The sequence below is a fragment of the Hemicordylus capensis genome, chromosome 1, assembly GCF_027244095.1.
Source record: "Hemicordylus capensis ecotype Gifberg chromosome 1, rHemCap1.1.pri, whole genome shotgun sequence".
Lineage (NCBI taxonomy): Eukaryota > Metazoa > Chordata > Lepidosauria > Squamata > Cordylidae > Hemicordylus > Hemicordylus capensis.
In genome coordinates this window covers 313,126,476-313,149,235 of record NC_069657.1, presented here as the reverse complement: position 1 = coordinate 313,149,235, position 22,760 = coordinate 313,126,476, and the positions used below count along the sequence as shown (strand labels likewise).

The window sequence follows — 22,760 nt, the reverse complement described above, 5'->3', positions numbered from 1 at the left end:
ATAGAGGTATATGAAATTATGCATGGTGTAGAGAGAGTGGACAGAGATAAATTTTTCTCCCTCTCTCACAATGCTAACACCAGGGGGTAATCGAATGAAAGAGAAAGCTGGGAAATTTAGGACTGACAAAAGCAAGTACTTTTTCACACAACACATAATTCATCTATGGAATTCTCTGCCATGGGGTGTGGTCAGGGGCAGAGCCACCATTGGGCGAATGGGTTCAAAGAACTTGAGCCAGCACCAACCAGGGCTGCAAGTGCGGCCCCAGACACGCCCCCCTGCATCTGACGTCAGACACGGGGGATGTGGTCTCCCTCCCAAATGGGGCCGTGAGGCCCCGTTTGGAGCCGAAATTGGCCCGCATTGCATTGGGCATCGCAGCCAGAGTGACTCTCCCTGCCTTAAAGGTAGATACAGCGGGACCAATCAATCTCCCTCCCAAATGGGGTTGTGTGGCCCAAATTATGTGAGTGATTGGCCTGCGCTGCATTGGCAGCACAGCCGGAACAGCCCTCTCTGCCTTTAAGGCAGGGAGAGTCACTGCGGCCCACGCTGCCCAACATAGTGCGCGCTGATCTCCCTTCCAAACGGGGCTGTGTGGCCCCATTTGGGAGGGAGACCATGGCCCCCGTGTCTGATATCAGACGTGGGGGTGTAGCTATCTGGGCCTCTGCATCACATACGGGGCGGAGTCATGGCGGCAGCCGCACACAGGCCGCCACCAGCCTCCCTACGTTCCTACCCTTTTTCTCCCGAAAGTAAGACCTAGCAGTAATTTCTGATGTACCGCTAATTGCCCTAGTGCATTTTTGGGGGCTAAAATTAATATAAGACACTGTCTTATTTTCGGGGAAACACGGTAGATGTGGTGATGGCCACTAGCTTGAATGGCTTTAAAAGGGGCTTACACAAATTCATGGAGGACAGGTCTATCAGTGGCTACTAATCTGCTGGCTATAGGCCACCTCCAGCCTCAGAGGCAAGATGCCTCTAAATACCAGTTTCAGGGGAGCAACAGCAAGAGAGAGGGCAAGCTCTTGCCTGTGGGCTTCTCAGAGGTATCTGGTGGGCCTCCATGTTTAAATGGATGATAGACTAGATAGGGCTTTGGCCTGATCCTGTTCTTATGTTCTTATGAAAGCGGGTATAAAAATTGAAGAATAAATACATAAAATAAATATTTGTCAAACTTCCCTTCCTTTTGAAGATAACGGTGGCTCCTAAAATATGCCCCTTGGGGTCATGCAGTCCTCAGGGGCATATTTCCAGGATTTACTGTTGACTCCATTAGGGCTTTTTTTTTTTTTTTTTTTAAAGGCAGAATCACTGATTATTTGGCTTCCTGGCAACAATCTCCAAACTTAACTTCATAGAAGTCTTATTAATGTCAGTGGGGCTTCTGTAAAGGAATTTGTTTGTGAATCAAAGCATAAGTCGTTTTAACACTATGTCCTGTTTTTAAAAAATGTAAATATGATATAGGATTTCCTTTCCTTTGATCATCTTATATATGTTTTCGTCAGATAATCGCATGTGTCTTTTGAATGGAATCCATTGTGGTCCCATATGACTGACTGAAAATGGTTGGAAAAGTATATTTCATTCTTCCTTCCACATGCTTTATTTTGAAGCAATTCATATATTTCATAGTACACATCTACGTAGGTAAGGCAATACAAACCAATCTTGTTCATTTATGCAGTTGAGCTATGCTATTTTTAACCCACCTAAGGAAATATCCCTTTACCCTTGCTGCTCAATGTATGATTAAATGGTGTGTAGAACAGCAAAGGACAGCAAAATAATATATTAAAAAGAGGATTTATGCCAAAAGATTTGCTCATAACTGCCTGTGGCGCTAACAGGATACCCAATCCAAACTTGAGACAGATACAGGTGAAACTCGGAAAATTAGAATATCGTGCAAAAGTCCATTAATTTCAGTAATGCAAATTAAAAGGTGAAACTGATAGATGAGACAGACGCATTACATGCAAAGCGAGATAAGTCAAGCCTTAATTTGTTATAATTGTGATGATCATGGCGTACAGCTCATGAAAACCCCAAATCCACAATCCCAGAAAATTAGAATATTACATGGAACCAAGAAGACAAGGATTGTAGAATAGAACAATATCGGACCTCTGAAAAGTAGAAGCATGCATATGTATTCAGTACTTGGTTTGGGCCCCTTTTGCAGCAATTACTGCCTCAATGCGGCGTGGCATGGATGCTATCAGCCTGTGGCACTGATGAGGTGTTATGGAAGACCAGGATGCTTCATTAGCGGCCTTCAGCTCTTCTGCATTGTTTGGTCTCATGTCTCTCATCCTTCTCTTGGCAGTGCCCCATAGATTCTCTATGGGGTCAGGTCAGGGGAGTTTGCTGGCCAATCAAGCACAGTACACTGTATACTTTTCAGAGGTCCGATATTGTTCTATTCTACAATCCTTGTCTTTTTGGTTCCATGTAATATTCTAATTTTCTGGGATTGTGGATTTGGGGTTTTCATGAGCTGTACGCCATGATCATCACAATTATAACAAATTAAGGCTTGACTTATCTCGCTTGGCATGTAATGCGTCTGTCTCATATATCAGTTTCACCTTTTAATGTGCATTACTGAAATTAATGGACTTTTGCACGATATTCTAATTTTCCGAGTTTCACCTGTAAATATATTATAGTTACAAAATTTGAAATTTTCATCATTCCTCTCATCCTCTCCATATTTCGACTAACAAATATGTCATAACAAGATATTTAAGTAACAGCATTAGCTTGAAAAGAGTTTGTTTGGGGGGTTAGGATTGTATACAAATGCAATTAATGAATACAATATTGATAAAATATAAAATGAATATTATAAAGTATTTATTTGAAGCTAAATGCTCCATCTGCCTCTTCATATAGAAAGCTAGGACACCAGAGTTAGAAAGCAGCTTTACTTTCAGGTAAATGCACCAATCTGCTTAGGATCTGCTTAGGAAATGCACCAATCTGCAAGCTATACATATGGGTAAGCTCATCAACTTGCTATTTTAAGTGGAGTCTGGTGTACCTAACAAATTTACTCATGAATAGGTATGCCAACTTGCTACCAGGCAGGGGCATAACTACCATTAGACAAGGGGAGACAGTTGTCTTGGGGCCCCACTGCCTCAAGCCCCCCCCCCAGAGGCACATCACATGACTCCCTGCCTGCTCGTGGTGCACCCCTTATGAATTAATATTGAGTCACTTGGAGATCGGCAGTATCAGAGAGTAAAAAAAGGGTTATCTTTCCCCCCAGCCCTATTGGTTCTCCTGGCATCTTGTGCTCTTCCCCTGCTTGGAATTTGTATGGAACTGCAGAGCCGAGGAAGCTGGCTGTTGGGCTGGTATTTTTATATGGCGGGGGAATCTTTTATGGGGGGGGGATTCTTGTTGCACCCCCTGTAATTTCCTGCTGGATCCACCCCTGTGAACTAGATTCAATGTGAACTAGATATTCACCATATTCATAATAGGGATGTGAGTGTGAGTGCACTATATATTGTGAAGTGTGTGTGTGTGTGTGTGTGTATATATATATATATATATATATATATATATATATATATATATATACACACACACACACATACACACACACACACACACACACACACACACACACATACGAGGGGCCCATTTTAAAAGCTTGTCTCTGGGCCCACTCCAACCTTACTACGCCCTTGCTACCAGGCCTGGCCCAACTGGCGTGTGTCAGTTTCCTCTCATCCCTGGTCATTTCACCCACCTCAGTCATGCCATTTGCTCCTACCCCACCGACCCTGATCATTCCTGACAGCCACCACTCCTCCTCCCATTCACTCCATTCTGAAGGTGAAGTTGTGCCACCGAGTTGGTGTTGGCTCCTGGCGACCTCAGAGCCCTGTGGTTGTCTTTGGTAGAATACAGGAGGGGTTTACCCTTGCCATCCATGTGGTATGAGAGGCTGCCTTTTCAACCATGTCAAAGGGCAGGGGACAGAGCAGAAGTGTGGCAGAGTAGAGTGGTAGGCTAGATAGCTCTGCCGCCTTTTGAAGAAGCAGAGAGCGGGATGAGATGAGGAAGAGCAGCAACAGCTGCTGAAGTACCACCCTTAGGTAGGGGTGGGGCAGGGCAGCTGTTGAGGAAGTCACCGGAGGTGGCCCAACTTCGCTAATCTGCAGTCTAAGGCAACCCTCTACCCATGCCTTATCACTGTGCTGGCCCTGCATGCTGCTTTGAACAGAACACTGTTGCAACTGCGTACAAAACTCAAAATGTTTGGCCAGTCATTTTGAGAATATTGAGGGGACAGATCTTTTAAATGAGTTGAAACCCAGAAGTAGAACCCTGACCAATAACTCTAGTTGGGTCTAGGTATGGACTTCATCAGCTATTCCTGGCTACATCTTAAAATGTATCTTAAGAGAAAGAAACACCTTTACTTCAGAATAGTTACTGTGGAAGTTAATGGGACCCCTCCAGGATATGTGGTTTTAATGCTGAAACCTTCATAAAGAGTAAATAGTTGCCTTGATTTCACTGTTTTTAGATCAAATTAAACTTGGATGGATCAGTCTCTTAAAGTTCAAGGCAGAAGTTTGAAAATCATATTGTGGACCACCCCGTGCACAATCAATGTTTCCCGTGAGGTTGGTTAATGTTTATAATTTCCCTCATAATTTCTTTATAGCTCTAAATAAGGAGGCACAGACATAGATTAAATTAATTCCAGTACATAGGAGAAGGTTGTTCACACACATTCCTTTCCCTCCCACGTGCATAATGAAGAAGGAAAGAATATCCCAACTCTACATTCTGTACAACTTCATGCTGTAGTTTTTATTAAAGCTATATAGATACAGGCCAAAGCCAGTGGAGTTCAATCAGCATGTGTCTGATTGCTCTGGCTTAATAGGTTTGTGGACAAAAGCATTTTAAGATTGAGCATTGCAGTCTTACACTGTGAGTGCAATGATCCAATGTAGCCAACTGCATGCCATAAATCAGGGCTGCACAACTCAAATGCCCCAGTGGGCCGGAACCATTCACAACTTGGCGTGCAGGGGCCGAGGTCAGTTTTTAGCACATTGTTGTTATTATATTTAAATTAAAAATATTATTAGTTACCTGTGGATCTGTTCCCCCTGTCAATGGACCCATTGTTTTAAACAGGGATAGTGGCCAGAAAATGGGTCCTGTCCCTGTTCAATCAGTGGGGCCCCTGGAGTGCATGCCAGCCCAAAACAAATGCCAAGTCCTCTCTTCTTCATAAGCTGTTGTTGCTTTCATGGGAGTAAGCCTCACTGGGTACACCATGGAACATATTTCTGAGGAAATATGCATAGGATGGTACTATAAGGCAGTTTCCAGCTCCTATGTTGCTGCAGGATACCTGAGGGCCAGTAAAACAGTCCTTGTGGGCTGAATCCGGCCCCCAGGTCTTATGTTCTGCAGGCCAGCTGTAAATAATGACTCACTGGAGAGGGCTATCTTCAAAAAAACAAATCTATAGGGAAGGCACTGAAGTCATAAATAATAACTAATATTATTGTTTGTTATTTTTTAAAATTGTGTATACATTGTTCTCCAGAAAAACATCCATAGCAATATACAGAGACCAAAAATACATATTAGGCTTGTTCACACAACCCTTTTGAGGAGGGTAGGCGCCCAGGCGAGACTGAATGCAAGGTATGTGCTGCTCATACTGGTGTGTGCTGCTGATGCAACACATGATCATCATCACAGCTGGGCTCTACAAACCCAGCAAGCAGACAACCAGGGCTGCTGGGGGCTCCAATGCTGCATTTGTCAGCTCCAAGCCTCACGCCTCCATGGAAGGCCCTCCAAGGGCCTGTATGCCTTACCAGCATGATTTGCGCTGCCAGGCTTTACAGACAGGCAGAGGGGCACTTAGGTAATTTTGGAGCCTGGACCTAAAGGCCTTTGGAGGCCCCCTCCCCTGCAAATTAAGCATCATTATGCTCTGCTGGGCAACTACATCACCCAGGACAGACTAAAGAAGATTTGGGGACTCCCAGGGGCTGTGGAGGCCCTGGACTTCAGCCCCAAAGTTCAAGGGTAAGAGCTCCACTGCAGCCAGGGCTTTTACCTTTCCGGATTTGAGTGTGCCAGTCCGCATATTAGCTGCATTTACCCCGACATCTCTGCAGGCTATCAGGGACCAGTACAGAAAGGACTGTGCCCCCCCCCCCGAATTACTGTTAAGAATTACTGCACATTCTTGCTTGGCCTGAATAATGTCTGGGGTAAAAACATCCTCTATTTGTGGCAGCCTTTTTTTTTTAGACTGAGCTTTCTGGAATTCCCTACAGCTTATTCTGAGATGTGTGGAGGGGCCATTGTAGTAATTTTTCAAAACTTTTTTCAAAACTCAATAAAGGGGAGTTTGCTAGCTGTGTTGGGTATGGTCAGGTCTGCTCAGAGTGATTTGCAATTGAGAGTGCTGGGAGCAGGGGTGGGGATGACACGGAGTTCAGTTCGGGTGCCAGCTATCATTACTTTCCATCTCCCAAGCACTGAGCAAAACGCCCTCTGAATCCAACCAGAAGCCAAGCGAGGGGGCTAGAAAGAGGGGAAAACCTCCCCCTCCCTCCTCAGCTGCCGCCACTGGGCCCTTGCAGAACAAGAAGAGGTGGGGAGATAAATTAACAATGATAATCCGGGCCAGGAGGAGGACTGGCTCCTCTTCTGTCTCCTCCTCAGTGTAGCGAACATATAGAGCTGGGGAGGAGAGCGGCTGAAGTTAATCCCTTAAGTTGCCTCTGTCTTCATAAACACCTCGCACACTGACCAACCTTGAGAGGGAGGAAGGAAGGGAGCGAGTGGAGGGGAGGGAGGAGAAGGGGGGCCTCCTTGGCTGTGGCTGGGTTCTTCTCTTCCCCTGCAGTCACAGCCTCCCTCTGCGTATGCGATTGGGGCGGGGCAGGGAGGGGATCACTTGGCCACGGTGAGTCGGTACTGAGGTGAGGGGAAGGGGTGGGGGGAGAGAGAAGGAGCCTGCGTGAATGTGAGTGTTACTCTCGCTCCTTCTGTCAAACTACCAAAACAAAAACGAAAAACCCCGGGTCTCTTGGCTGTGATTGGTTGGATAAAAAACCTGGAGCAAGCAGTGGGAACGTGCACAGAAAAAGATCTGCAGGGATTTGGAGAAGAGCCGGCCCTAAGTGAACTGTCCATTGAATCCCGTGAATTAAAAATCTGTGAATCTGCTGCTAAGCAGATTTGCTCTTCAGATACCCCGTGGCATGAAGCCATGTGTGAATAACTCCCTGCAGTCTGGAAAAGCTTCATGACATCAGTGGCTGCCCTCCCAATGGCCACAAAGAAGCAGAATGCAGACTCAGCCCTGTGGAAGCTACTTTGGCTTCAGAAGCATAGTATGTGCTTTGGAGGCTAGCAGGTCCTTGGCCAAAAGCCGCTCTGGGCCCAGATCTCTGTTGCCAGATTTGGCTTTTTTAAAGCCAAATTTTGGGTTATGGCCCATTTAACTCATGAGTATACCCCTTAGGTTCTGGCCACCCTGGGCCCCAGATGTCTGTGTTGCCATATAGGTGTGGGCAGGGCATGTGTCCGATTGCCCAGATAGGAGCAGGTTTTCACAATAAAACAGATTAAAAGGGCTCTCCTCTCCTCCACCTCATTAAAAACCTGAGTACAAAAGCTGCGTAGCCCTGTTAGGAGCAACCTGGGCTGGAGGGAAATATGTTGGTTCTGACAATCATGCAAATTTGGGTAGTCCACCTCTCACCCTGATTTTAATGGTTGTGTGAAGCAGCTTATCAAATATAAATGCAGTGAAAAACCATCAAGCACAAACTTTGTCCATATGTCTCCGTATTATCTCCCCCCACCCCCGCATAGCTGACTAGTTCTGTGCAACCATCTTCTGAGTGCTCAACCATCATTTGTTAGGTGGGAGAGAAAAGAGATGGGGCTTCTTGCACTGAGACTAGATGCTTCTTCTCCCACCTTATCTGTGACACCTCATCAGTGCTGTGAGAAATTTCATTCGGAAGCCTGTCATGGCACACATCAATATGGGCACCAAATCTGCAAAACAGAACAAAAATCTGACATTTGTGCTGGGAACATCACTGATTTGGTTTGGTTTTAATTTCTAATTTCTGGGCATTAGCACTTGCCCTTATTTAAAAGCCAAAATAAACACTCCCTTTAAGATACTTGTCTGTGCTGAATAGAAATAGCTAGAAGTCCTCACTTCTTCCTCACGTCATACTCTGTGGAAACTACCCTTCTTACCCTACGAAAAATTTGAGCCATGTACATTTTTACCCTCATGAGTCTTTGCATTAAGAACTGAGACTGTGGTGCCAAACAGCTGGCTGTGGAGCAATCCTTCTTTGTTGTTTTGCCAGAAGTGCTGAATCATAGCTGTGATAACAAATAAAGCATGTCTGGAAAATTATCACATCACATTTCAGAGCCTTAATACAGAATTGGATATATTTTGCATCACGTAAAAGCTCTCCATAAATTCTCTAGCAGTGGTGTTTTGGGGCCGCAGTGTGAGGAATTTTTGTGTACAGTTCTCTGTTAGTGAAGGTTCTGTGGTCATATAACTATCCTGCCTGTTCAATAGCGCCCCCATCACTTCCCCCCATCGGCCCATATATTGCAGCTACTTATGATGACCATGAGTTCAGTTTGTATATGAAGTGGTAGGCTTAATTTATTAATACTTTATTTGCAGATTTTAGAGTCTAGCATTATTTATCTTTTTAGAGCATGCCCATGCAGTATCTAGAGAATATATGGCTATTGAATAGAATAATGTATACGCTTGATTTGTGTGTATATGTGTATATATTATATATATGTGTGTGTGTGTGTGTGTATATATATAGAGAGAGAGAGAGAGAGAGAGAAAATAATCATTTTATTATTATTTATTTAATGTTTACAATTATTTTACCCCACCATTCTAAATTATAAGCATGGTGCTAACACATTAATAAAAATAACAATAATATATTAAAACATGACAGTCAACTACAGAAAATAGTGTATAAGCAGGGAAATAGTGTAGAAGCAGGTATAAGCACATTCATTAATAGTCCACAAATGTCTGTTGAAATAAGATTATTTTTGCTGCCAGCCTATAAATGAGCAGCAATGGACCCAGGCATCCCAAGGCCTGATATCTGGTACTCCGTCCTCTGCCCTTTTTTCAAGCAGCGGAGGGCCCCAGAGAAGGGTCTCAGATGTTCTTGGGCAGGTTCATATGGGAATAGGTCATATTTGATAGATGTTCTACATACTGCTAATTTTCATTTATTTTAATCACATATTTTTCTGAGCCCCCCCCCCCTTTGGTTGTATCTTTTATTTGCAAATAGTTGTGGTGCTCCTGAGGAAGATATTTTGTTGGAATACATTGATCTCTATGTTATATTTAATTAAATTATTTCCTGAGCTTACTGGAATATCTTTTTTGTGCCTTGGGCTTTAAAAGGCACCCCAGTTAATTAAAAAAGTATTTTACTTATGAAACAGGTGCTTACTACCTGTTCTTAACCAAAGGTATTGAAACTGGACACTCAGACAAAGAATGTGCTACAGCAATGTCAGGGATGCAACTGTGTGCTACAGAAATGTCAGCATCATGAGAAAGCATGATGGACACTGCTGATAATATTGGATGCAATCTTGCACATAGATTGCTTAAAGTCCTTGGAAGTCAATGGGATGTAAGCAGCCTAACTCTGCGCAGGATTATGAAAATTGTGAAGAAGCCTCCCTGTGAGGTTAAAATTTATAAATGTATAAAGCAATGGCTGAAAAAAACTGGAAGTAGAGCCAAAGTACTACTGGTTTCAGTGATCCATATGTGCCGCATCATTAGAATGGCAAGGAGTTGCGATTTTGCAAGAGGTTCAGCCAGAGTGCTGCAGGGCAGCCCAATGTGCACAGAAAGGGGGTGGGGGAGACTGGATTCAACTGATCTCCCCTCCATTTAAAAGTACGATTTGACTTCCATAAATATATCCCTGAGGGCTGTGTAACCTTTCTTTTGCCCTCATATCACTGTACAACATATGGTCCACTACGTTTACTTTCTGTTGTGATGCCTGGTCTTGTGGTGCCTGATCTGGGCTCAAGTAAGTTGTCAGTTTTGTAGGTCATTAGGTGTATTGAATTAAAAAAGTATAATGGATGCTTTACCTGCAAAAATTATTTTGCAAGGAATAGAATAGTTTCCACTGGATTATTCAATGCCAGTCTTCATTATAGAGCAGTGGTAACAACAGTATCAATTTAATAACAAATCTGCATGGAAATCATGCAAGTAAATAATATTGCTACTGTATTTAACTGAATCCAAGACTAGGGTTTTTCCAAGTTTTTGATGTTAGAAATTGGGGTTGTTGTTTTTGTTTGTGTCATATTTAGAGTCAATGCATTTTTGCACACTATAAGTATATGTGGAGATTTTTATAGTGACTGCCCAGCAGACCGAAACAGGTTTTTTTAACTTAGCTTTGCTATTAATCATATCAATTTTGTAAAAGCTTTTCTACCATTAATGTCATATTTCCCAAACTCTTTCTTTTAGCAATAGCAATAGCACTTACATTTATATACCGCTCTATAGCTGGAAGCTCTCTAAGCGGTTTACAGTGATTTAGCATATTACCCCCCAACATTCTGGGTACTCATTTTACCGACCTCAGAAGGATGGAAGGCTGAGTCAACCTTGAGCCCCTTGGTCAGGATCGAACTTGTAACCTTCTGGTTACAGGGCGGCAGTTTTACCACTGCGCCACCAGGGGCTCCCTGGTGTTCATATTGGCATCATTGGCATCTTCACATATTGCTTTTTAAACTGCATACATAACCTGCACCTAAACATTTAGAGCATAAATGAAATAAACATGTTTGTTTACATCATATAGGTACATTCACCGGGGTGGGGGTGGAGGGCGCGGGGGCGGGCAGGAATTACTGCTGGGTGTAATCTAAGAGCCAATATATACTTGGGCATGAAAAGAACGTATGTTCAAATGGTAAAATATATACATAGAACTGGGTTTCTCTCAAGTATACGTGGAAAGTGTGAGAGAGGGATCCATTCCTGATTGTCTCCTCAGTATTTTGATTGTGTGCATTCTTAAATAACATGATGATGTCATGTGTATTTTTCCTTTTAAATGTAGGCAGTTAAAAAAAAATCTGAATTCATAATGTAGAGTTTAAATCTACTCTAAATGCATGAAGCAGCCCACATCTCTCCCACCTCTACACAATGCTCCTTTATTCCTCCAAGCACCCATTTACACACAGATTATGAGTCCAATGGCATTTGCACATCTTGGCTGTTATGCACAACCAAACTTCTGTGGATTGCTTTAGCTTTTCTTGAAAGCAGGTTAGCTTTGATCTCAGGTACTACATAAGGATTAATTCATAGTTTTCTTCTTCAAAGCTCAAGTTATCAAAGACCAGGTTACCAGAACTTTGAGAACGTTCTGATACCTTTACATTTTATGGTGGGGTGCTGTCACAGAGAACTAAAGGAGATACTCTTTTACCAGTGATGCTTATGCTGTGTAATTTGGTGATGATACCCCTGGCTAACACACACCAGTTTTTAACTCACAGGTGACATTTAACAGACAACTGGGTATTTTGCATAGTTTTATAAAGTGCCACCTCCTGCTTTCCTGTGTATAACAAAGTGTTCCTTAACTATGTCTCAAATGAAATGGATCCTATATGCCCTTCTAAAAGTCAGTGGGAAAACAGAATGATTTAAATGGATACATCAACATGGCCCAGTAACAGTGTGTTTTGCATTTCTTTGCTTCACTTTGCTTTGTTAGGCAGCCAAGCAGCTCCTTCATAAAATCTGAACGTTTCACTAAATTGGCCAAGTTTGCCAAAAAAAGTATCGGAACTGGAACTTCTTTAACTTTAAGTGAAAACTATGTGTGAAATATTTAATGGGGCTGGAATATAAGAACACATCAAAACATTCAGGCTATCAAGGGGAATCGGGTTTCTGTAAAGCTGAAATATCAAGGCATAATTCTGTGTAATTGGACCACTGACTACTATTAATGGCTGGAACAATATGTCTCTTTATAATCACAGTGTTACACCTTATTGCTGAAAATGCTGTTGATAAAGTGGTATCATTAGGAAATTAAATCATCTGCAGGTGTTTCCTGGAAAACTGCTGTTTTAGAAATACTGCCAAGGCAAAGCAATAGGAAGTATGTATTATTTAGAATCTGATAGATGTATCTGTCAGTACCCATCTAGATATTCTATTGTACTCTGAATGTGTAGGAGCTGCTTGGCTTTATAAAGCTGCATTAAAGTCACATGAAGTATTGTAAACTATCGATCATGCATTATACACTGCTCTAAGTCTTCAACTAGACACACTTTAAATCCAAGATAGTCTCCAAATATCCCCCTGCATTGGTATTCTGGGGCACATTAATATATTTTTGAGATGGGGCCGTGGTAACTCGATGGTAGAGTATTTGCTTTGCATGTAGAAGGTCCCATGTTCAATTTCTGATGTCTTCAGGTAGAGCTGGGAAAGACTCCTGTCTGAAACCTTGGAGTGCTGCTGCCAGTCAGTGTAGACAATGGAGCTTTTCTCATGCGCACCCTAACCCAGGCTAGGGAAGCCCAGCCTGGGTTAGGCTGCACGTGAGAACCACCGGGATCAGACCCCATCCTGGCGGGGCAGCACTGCCAGGCTCAGCTTTGAAACCCGGATCTTAGCCGGGGGCTCCAGGATCGTGTGTTCACTGGGGCTATGTTTATCCCCAGCAGAAACAGAGACAGACACCTAGAGTGCCCATCTCCTAGGGGACTCCCCCAATGCACTGTGCGTGTTGCTTGGTGCATTGTGAGAACTCTAGAGGCTGGGATGCTTTGTCCCGGCCTCCAGAGCTCTGTGCTGCAGGCATGTAATGCAGATTGGTCTGCGCTCTCAGCAAAACACCAATGCTTGTCTGGGGAGAAGATGTGTTGGACCAGCCTTCCCCGCCCACCACCCTGCCTACCTGGATGTGTGAATGACCTCAATAGCTTACAATACTGAGACAATTGTCTGACTTGATATAAGGCGACTTTCTTTGATCTTATTATGTTCCTTGTCTGCATAGTGATTATTAAGACTACATCATCTTAATAAAGGCATTATTTTACCCTGTGCATTTTGGACCAACAATAAATGCTTGGTTTTGATCCTCATTGGAGGGTAGTGTGTTTATGTGTAAACCCCAGGCAGAACAGGGGCTTTGTGTCAGATTAAATGGCTGGCAGGCCCCAGTGTGGGCTTCTTACTGCTACCTTAAGTTCCCTCTGCACGTTTTGCAGAATTACTCACCTAACAATAACAAGGATGTGTGAGGAACAAAGAGGATCTCAGTGTCCTACATTCTCCAGGAGCATGGGTCAAACTACATCACATGCAACTCTGTGAAGACTAACTGGGCAGCCACTGCAGGATAGATAGCTCAGAGTCTGAAGCGAGGGCCAAACAGGGAATCAGGAGTGGGGGAAACAGTCAAGAAAGCAGGATCAGGATGCCACTGAAAGTCAGTGTCAAGGCCACAAGTAGAAGCTGAGCACACAAACTGGGAATTGCAGGCATAACATACCAGGCCTAAGAAGACCTTATGTATGTATGTATGTATGTATGTATGTATGTATGTATTTAACTAACACATTTTTATACCGCCCAAAACTTAACGTCTCTGGGCGGTTTGCAACAAAATTAAGAAGTAAAACATTAATTAAAAACAAAACAAAAAATTTTAAACCAAGAAATTTAAAACACAATTCAAAATTTTAAAACAATATTCTAAAAACAACCTTAAAACAATCAAAACAATATCAGTTAAAAGCCTGGGTGAGCAAATGCGTCTTTAAAGACTTTTTAAAAGTTGTCAGAGATAGGGAGGCTCTTATTTCACTAGGGAGCGCATTCCAAAGCCTCGCAGCAGCAACGGAGAAGGCCCGTCCCTGAGTAGCCACCAGACGAGCTGGTGACAAATGCAGATGGACCTCTCCTGATGATCTCAATGGGTGGTGGGGCTCATAACGAAGAAAACGTTCTCTTAAATACCCAGGGCCCTAGCTGTTTAGGGCTTTATAGGTTATGACCAACACTTTGTATTTTGCCCGGAAACATATCGGCAGCCAGTGTAACTCCTTCAGTACGGGAGTAATATGTTCTCTCCTAGATGACCCAGAGACCAGCCTGGCTGTTGCATTCTGGACCAACTGTGGTTTCTGGGCTACGTACAAGGGCAGCCCCACATAGAGTGCATTGCAGTAATCCAGTCTGGAGATTACCAGCAGATGTACCACTGTTTTGAGGTTGTCTGTCTCAAGAAACGGACGCAGCTGGCATGTCAGCCGAAGCTGATAGAAGGCCTTGAAGAAACAGTTTGAATTCAAACAGGAAGCCTTTATATATTTGCTGTTCAGGAAGGATCCAGTGGTCAGTCTGGTTGGGCGGGTGGGCTAGTCCAGGGCAGACCAAGTCCAGGGCCTGAGAGCTTTGTTTTGGTAATGCTGTTGCAGGTTAGAGGTCTTGCCACATGGGGCAACTGTGTACAAAGTCTATGAGTTTCCACCTCAACATAGACAGGTCCTAAGATCCTTCTCCTTCTTTATTCAGTTGAACATATACTGAGAGAAGCTGGACTGGAAGAAGATGAGCGTGGTTTTGTTTTGTTTGCTTATTCATTCATTCAATTTCTATACCGCCCTTCCAAAAATGGCTCAGAGCAGTTTTAAAGTTGGAAGAAGAAACATCAATAACCTGTGCTACACTGATGACACTACTCATAGCTGAGAATGTAGATGATCTGCAAGCTCTAGTAATGAAAGTCAAGGAGCACAGTGAAAAATGAGACTACGACTAAATGTAAAGAAGACTAAATTAATGACAACAGGCACAGCAACCAGCCTCAGAATTGAAATCAATGAAAACATTGAAGTGGTAGATAGCTTCTGCCTTTTAGGATCAACCATCAACAGTAAAGGATTCAGCAGTCAAGAAATATGCTGCAGACTAGCACTTGGTAGGGTAGCAATGAAGGCCTTGGAAATGATATTTAGATGCCGTGATGTGTCTACACCTACAAAGATTAGAATAGTTCAGACAGTGGTTTTTCATGTGACACTCTATGGATACGAAAGCTGGACTTGGAAGAAGCAAGATAGAAAAAGCATTGACGCTTTTGAACTTTGGTGCTGGAGAAGACTTTTGAGGGACAGCCAGGAAAACAAACAAATGGATCATAGAACAAATCAATCCAGAATTTTCACTCGAGGCACAAATGACCAGGCTCAAACTATCATACTTTGGAAACATTATGCAAAGATCCAGCTCCCTTGAGAAGTCCATAATGCTGGGAAACATTGAAGGAAAGAGAAGAAGAGGGCGACCAGCAGCAAGGTGGATGGACTCGATTACGACAGCAATGAATGCACCACTGAGAGACCTTAAAGGCCAAGCTGAAGACAGATCATCCCAGACAGATAATCCTGGAGAGAATCCATCTATGTGGTCGCTCAGAGTCGATACCGACTTGATAGCACTTAATCAGTCAATCAATCAAGACTGTATTCCACCCCCACCTCCACCGCTACTGTATTACCCTCCCACAGTATGACAAATACAGTCATACTGTATCTGCCCTGCCCCCCCCCAATGGCTGGAGCAGAAAAATGACTAGAAAATAAGCAGTCCCTCCCACCCCCATATAGCATTCTACTATACTATGAGGCTTTTCTCATGACCAGCCTAACCCTACCTGGGCTGCCCCAAGCAGGGTTAGGCTGATCTTGAGAGGTGGTGGGATCCTCGTGGATCCCTCCGCTCCTCTCCTGCCTAACCCTCTTAATAAACCTGGCTACCCGGAATTGTGTGATTCCTTGAGCTGTGTGCAGTTTGAGGAATCGCAGAGATGGGTGCATAGAGCGCCCGTCAGAGGGGGGAAATCCCCAATGCAACGCACGTGCTGTGCATTGCATTGAGGGATGCCTGGAGGCCAGAACAAGAAGTTCCAGCCCCAGATCACTCCACCCTGCTCTGTGCTTCACGAAGCTGCATGGAGCAGGGCTGTCTATGTGGGCGCGCGGGAGGCATGCCAAAGCCAACCTACTTGGTCATCTGGGGGGAAGGTAAGTGGAAAGGAGCCTTTGCCCCATGCCCTCTCCGCCTGTCCAGGGCGATTGTGGGAATTGCCCCAATATGTTTTATTTGGTCTTGGCAGTATTTCTAACTCTGCGGTTTTTCTCTGAAACACCTGCCAAGTAGTTTAATTGCCTAATTATACCACAGTATCAAAGTAATTTCCAGTTCTACTGCAACTATAACATATTGTTCCAGCAATTAATAGTAATCAGTGGTGACATGACATAGCATGTCATGTCAAACTGCCCCGAGCCATTTCTGGAAGGGCGGTCTAGAAATCGAGTAAATAAATAAATAATAAATATCACCCATACTAGTTTTGCACTATACAACCTCTTGCACACAACCTCTTATACAAGCCCATGGCTCACAAATTTTTCAGTGTAACACGGTTGGTTCCAAGCTGCCCATGCTGCTGCAGGCTTGTGAGGAAATGCTGGCAGTCTTGCACTTTTGCACAAGAGTGCAAATACTTAAAAGTAGTGCACCAGCACACCAGGAGTGTTGCTTAGATTGTTTCCAATTCCAGTAGTGCTCCTGGAGTGTGGGCACACTTACTTTAAGTATTTGCACTCTTGTGCCAAAGTGCAAGACTACTGGCAGTTCCCTAGGAACCTGCAGCAGCATGGGCAGCTCGGAATGCCCGCTGTACCGCCTACATGTGGAACATGTAGGCCTGTATATGCGCCAATGGAGAACTCCTTGCACAACTTGCATTTGTTTGGTTTCTTTTCTGCTAGTGGTAGCACCACTTCGTGGAGCATTGCAAATGCAAAAGGTCCTCCCATAAGCATCACTGTGTATGCTATCCAGAGAATTATGCTTTGGTACTTCAGTTTTGAAGAAGAATGATCGCCTACATAGTCTGACTGCATTCCTTTATTCTCTGGGTTAAGAAACAAAATCTTAATGTTGGGGCTCAGGGCTAGAAGGGCATTGTGGGAATGGGGAAGGGTGGCTGCAGATGCTGGTCAGAGAGGCTGACCAGAAGCCACGACATCTGGGGGGAGGAACTGGCAAGCAGCATAGCCGCAAGGCAACATGGTGGGGGAAACGGGGGCTGCCAGTGCCCGATGCTTTCACTAGAAGAGCATAGCCTGAGTGGTGGAGGAGGAGGGACCTCCTGGCTGGAACCTCTCCCTGACCATCCTGAGGCACAAAGGCTACAGGAAGGCAAGAAAAGAGCAGAACCAGCAGCTCAACCCCCGAAGAAGTCCCACATGTCAGAGAAGAAACACATACCATATCCCATTTGGTTTGCTCTGCAGTCCCATGACTGAAGTGCGCGCTGTATGTTCCATCCCCTTTCAAACTGTTGTGGACTTCATTGTTTAGGAAGCAGTAGACCAGAGACTAGAATATTTTCTGAGAGATGATGAAGGGATGTAATATTTTGTTCTAAGTTCTCTTTTTATTCTCTCCCAGGAGAGTTTATCCTCCCTTGAAGAATGACAGCTCTGGCTCACATTAAAAATATTAATAAGGCATTCCCCAAAGAAAATAGGGACTAAATAGGGACAGTGATTGACCAGCACCAGATGCCAAATAGTAGGGACTGTCTGGTAAACAGGGACAATAGGAGTATATAGAAAGTGCTGATACCAACCCTAAACTTGGCAAGTTGCCACTTTGAACTGAACCCAGGATCTGCTTTTCCAATTAATAACTGAGTACGTTATTTAGAATTCAGATCCAATGTCGAAATAATTGCTGGAGAAGAATGTTAGATTCTGTGCCAGACTTTGTGCTGAGTGTATGAATGTAAGTTATTCTTTGTTCTAAATAACACTCTAGAAAGACATTACGTCACAATCTAGAAAGGGGTTATGTCATAGCAATTTTGAATGTGTTGTTTAGAATAAGACAAGTGAAACTCCCGGCAGGATAAACTGTATAACTGTTGGGTGTTTTCTTAAAGCACTTATTTTTGAGCTACCAGCTTGAGGAAATACAATTTGCTATAATTAAAATACTGCTCTAAGGCTGCAAACTGAAGCATATTTCCTTGGAAATAAGTCCTCAAGGGAAACAAAATCAATGGAAATTACTTCTCAGTAAACGCAGTTGGGATTGAGTTATACAAAACCTGCAAAGAGGAATTCTAGTTCAGAACCTGCCTAAGACATTTTGCTCTCTAAAGCCTCTGCAGTCCAAGAGAAGCATCCCAGGATCCTTTGCATGGTCACAACAATACTGGAGTTTTCAGGTTGTGCATAGCCACACATGGTGCAAAAACTGTCCCTGAATTCTTTACAACATTGCAAAGGAATCCTGTTTGCATTTCCTCTTGGATTTGGATGCTGCTTCATTGATGCCCCTAAAAAATTGTTGCCTCACACAACAACAAAAGCTGTTTGTACAATTGATTGATTTTGGTCCGGTTTTGAATTTTGCTTCTTGATTGCTACAGCTCAGAATTAATCTTTGCCATTTCTTTGTACCTGCCACTTAAGTTACCTGGTGGGCATCAGCACAGCAGAAAAAAATATTTTGGATTTCAAGTATAACAACATAAGTTACCAAAACAAACCAACAAAAAACCACCCACCAGCAAACATAAAGGTCATAAATTCATTCTATGCCATTAGTGTGTATGTTTGCCATTGGTTTTTTTTAATGGAGCTTGTATAGACACATAGTGAATGTTGCATACACATTGACCCTAAAAATCTTTATAGTGTATCCTTTGCGGAAAAGCTCTGGAATGTGTTGCAGCCAAAAGCTGTAAATGAGACTCTCTGTTCTCATAACCACTTAAACTAGTGCACATGCAGTTAGCTTAAATAATGCTATATTGCAAAGATATTGGCTATTCAAGTACTTTCCAAGAAGGTTAACTGTTGCTTTTGCTATGCTGTAGTCATTCAAGTGAACAGATTTGAAAATAGTTTCAGCTTGTGCTTGCATTAAAAACATATATGTTTTGTAAATCAGAAATATTTCTAGTTTTAGCTTTTTCAGTTAAGCGGTCCATATTACTTGCCTAACCTATAATAGTTATAGTAGATACTGCTGTAACTTTAATTTCTTTTAAATGGGATGTAATTTCTTCCACATTGTTCTAACCTTGTAAGGGTTACATTATTGTGCTTCATTATCACATTATTGTGCTTCATTATTATACCATTGCAGTGTTTTTGCATGAATAAGAGATTGTTATTAGGTCAATTTCATAGAGGTCTAACACATTTTTGCTACTTGTCTGGTGGTGTTCTCTCAGTGCTGGAGAACAAACATTTACAATCTGAACATTTTTAAACACGCACACATTAACCAAGACCAGATTTATTTTATTTTGGTGAGACTGCATCAAGCTACCAAGAGCAGAAAGAAATCTTGCTAAGCAGCTGTGAACTTTTTTTCCTGCCAGGGTAAAGTTAGGAACAAACAGCAAAGTGGATTCTATTTTTAGAAGTTATCCATATTCAGATTTAGGAAAGGAACAATGGTCACTATTCCTTGGCTTACATTTTTTCCTACAAATGCTCAAAGTCAGCAGCACAAATACGTAAGGTAAAGGTAAAGTGCCGTCGAATCGATATTGACTCCTGGCGCCCACAGAGCCCTGTGGTTTTCTTTTGAAATCTCAATGGGAGGAATTCCAGCAGAATGGGAGGATCCCAGCAGACTACAGGGGATCTCTGAGGTCCCATTTTCTGAGAGCGAACGAGCAACTATTTATTTATTTATTTATTTATTTATTTATTTATTTATTTAATTTATACCCTGCCCATCTCTGTTATATTTATACCCCGCCCATCTCTGGTGGCTAACAACAATTAAAATACATAAAAAAGTTAAAACAGGCACATATAAAAGTTAAAACATTTTATCATATGTGGTGGAGCTGTGACAAAGCCCAACTGTTCTGGAAGCAAATTCATAAGAAAATCGAACAAATCTTAGAGATTAAGCTTCCTTTTCTCCCAGAAATATTTCTTCTCAGTATGACTAAATCTTACATTTCTTCTAAACTTAATGAGTTATTCCTATATATGATTACCGCAGCAAGCATTATATTCGCCACAAACTGGCGGGTACCTGTGATTCCCTCTCTAAATGACTGGTTTTTGAAGCTATGGGATTATGCATCAATTTCGAAAATCTCAGTTTGTACAAGAAGAGTCTCTCTTCTGAGTCATTTATGTCTGTTTGGTAGCCTTTTATAAATTACAACATCCAACAAGGTATCCATTTGTTCCAATGTCGGGATTTGATTTATGATCTTCTGTGTACACAAGGTAAACACGGCATAAAATATTGCAGAAAGGGGTGTTTTGCCGTTTGTTAACTCGGCTTTTTAATAGAAATGACTCTTTTTTTACTCAATAGAATTGGTTGCTGTTGTTTTTTAATCATTCTTGTCTGTAATTATGGAATGTTAGGTTGCTTTTTTATTCAGTTTTATGTTCTTTTGTGTACACAATTTAAAAATGGCATAAAACATTGCAGAAAAGGATGTTATTCTGTTCATTAACTTGGCATTTTTAAAGAAATGATTTTTTAATAAAAAATAAATGATTTTTATAGAAATGATTCTTTTTTACTCAATAGAACTGGCTTTTTATCATATCTGTAATTATGAAATGTTAAGTTGTTTCTTTATTTAGTTATCAAACTATGGGCGGTGAAAAGCATGGGAAGAGGTTGTTGTTTCTTTTCCTTTTTTAAAATTTGTATTGCTTGATATTTTTGAACACTATTGTTGTATCTCTCCTTTATCTACTTTTTATTTTGAAAATTAAAATTCTATTTTACAAAAAGTTAAAACAGTTAAATATGTAACACATATAAAAGTTAATATAATACAATAATCTAAAAACCATAAAATTAACAGTATTTTTTAATTAAAAAATTGAGGAGGCTTGGGTAAAAAGAAGGGTTTTCAAATGTTTTTTTAAAATAGCCAGAGATGAGGAGGATCGTAACTCAGCAGGGAGCACATTCCACAGTCTCGGGGCAGTAACCGAGAAGGCCCGTCTCTGTGACCACCAAATGAACTGGTGGTAACTGGAGACGGACCTCCTCAGATGACCTCAATGGGCGGTGGGGTTTGTTGCAAAGAAGACGCTCTCTTAAATACCCAGGACCTAAGCCATTTAGGGCTTTATAAGTTATAACTAGCACTTTGTATTTTGCCCGGAAACCTATCGGCAGCCAGTGTAACTCCATCAGCAAAGGAGTAACATGGTCTCTCTGAGATGACCCAGAGACTAACCTGGCTGCCTCATTCTGAACCAGCTGAAGTTTCTCGACTATGTACAAAGGCAGCCCCAAGTAGAGCACATTACAGAAGTCAAGTCTGGAGGTTACCAACAAATGTACCACAGTTTTGAGGTCATTGATCTTGAGAAACGGGCGCAGCTGGCGTATCAGCCGGAGCTGATAGAAAGGAACCCTGACCACTGCCTCAACCTGAGAAACCAAGGAGAGGTGTGGATCCAGGAGTACTCCCAGACTTCTAACCTGTTCCTTTTGGGGAAGTGTGACCCCATCCAGAACAGGCAGATCAAAATCGTCTCTGAAGTTCTAACCCCGCACAATAAGTACCTCCGCCTTATCTGGCTTCAGCTTCAGTTTATTCTCCCTCATACAGCCCATTACTGCTTCTAGGCAGGCATTTAGGGAGGATATGCCAGCTCCTTAAGAAGTTGACATGGAGAAGTAGATCTGGGTGTCATCAGCATACTGGTAACACCCAGCTCCAAATCCCCTGATGATCTCTCCCAGGGGTTTCATGTAGATGTTAAAAAGCATTGGAGAAGGTATGGACCCTTGAGGGACACCATAAAGCTCAGATTTTGAAGAGCAACAATCTCCAGTCAACACCATCTGGAACTTGTCCAAGAGGTAGGAGCGGAACCACTGTAAAACAGTGCCTCCCACACCCAACACTCTCAGACGCTTCAGAAGGATACTATGGTCGATAGTATCGAAAGCCGCCGAGAGGTCCAAAAGGACGAACAGAGTCACACTTCCTCTGTCATTTGCCAGTTGGAGATCATCCATCAGGCAGACCAAGGCAGTCTCTACCCCATAGCCCGCCCAAAAGCCAGATTGAAATGGGTCTAGATAATCAGTTTCCTCCAAGACCGCCTGGAGCTGAGAGGCCACCACCCTCTCAATTACCTTGCCCAGCCATGGGAGGTTGGACACAGGCCTATAATTGCTGAACTCCGAGGGATCTAATGCAGGCTTCTTTAGAAGAGGACTAATGATTGCCTCCTTAAGACAAGGAGGCATCCTGCCCTCCCTCAGAGAAGCATTTGTGATTTCCACCAGGCTGTTTACAACAACCTCCCTGCTAGATCGAACAAGCCATGTTGGACAAGGGTCAAGAGAACAAGTGGTAGGCTCACCGCTCCAAGCAGCTTGTCCATATCCTCAGGAGACACAAACTGAAACCAATCCAGTCGAATCACATAAGAGCAGTCGTTGGGCACCTCCAGCTCATACATGAAATTAATTGTGGTCTCCATCTAGGTCGTCCCGAATCGGAGAGATTTTATCTGTGAAAAACTCTTTAAAC

At 42.8% G+C, this 22,760-nt stretch overlaps 1 protein-coding gene across 5 annotated transcripts in view; it reads left to right on the top strand.

Moving 5' to 3' along the window:
• Positions 1–22,760, top strand: part of ME1 (malic enzyme 1) — a 309,975-nt gene that overhangs the window by 7,651 nt on the left and 279,564 nt on the right. For 3 of the 5 annotated variants that reach the window (XM_053287114.1, XM_053287115.1, XM_053287112.1), the window contains one exon: positions 4,568–4,667. In XM_053287114.1, coding sequence (XP_053143089.1) covers positions 4,584–4,667 — 84 coding nt within the window. In that variant the 5' untranslated portion in view covers positions 4,568–4,583. Of the gene's footprint in view, positions 1–4,567; positions 4,668–22,760 lie in introns of those variants that run through there. The other 2 variants (XM_053287111.1, XM_053287118.1) reach the window with 2 other exon arrangements.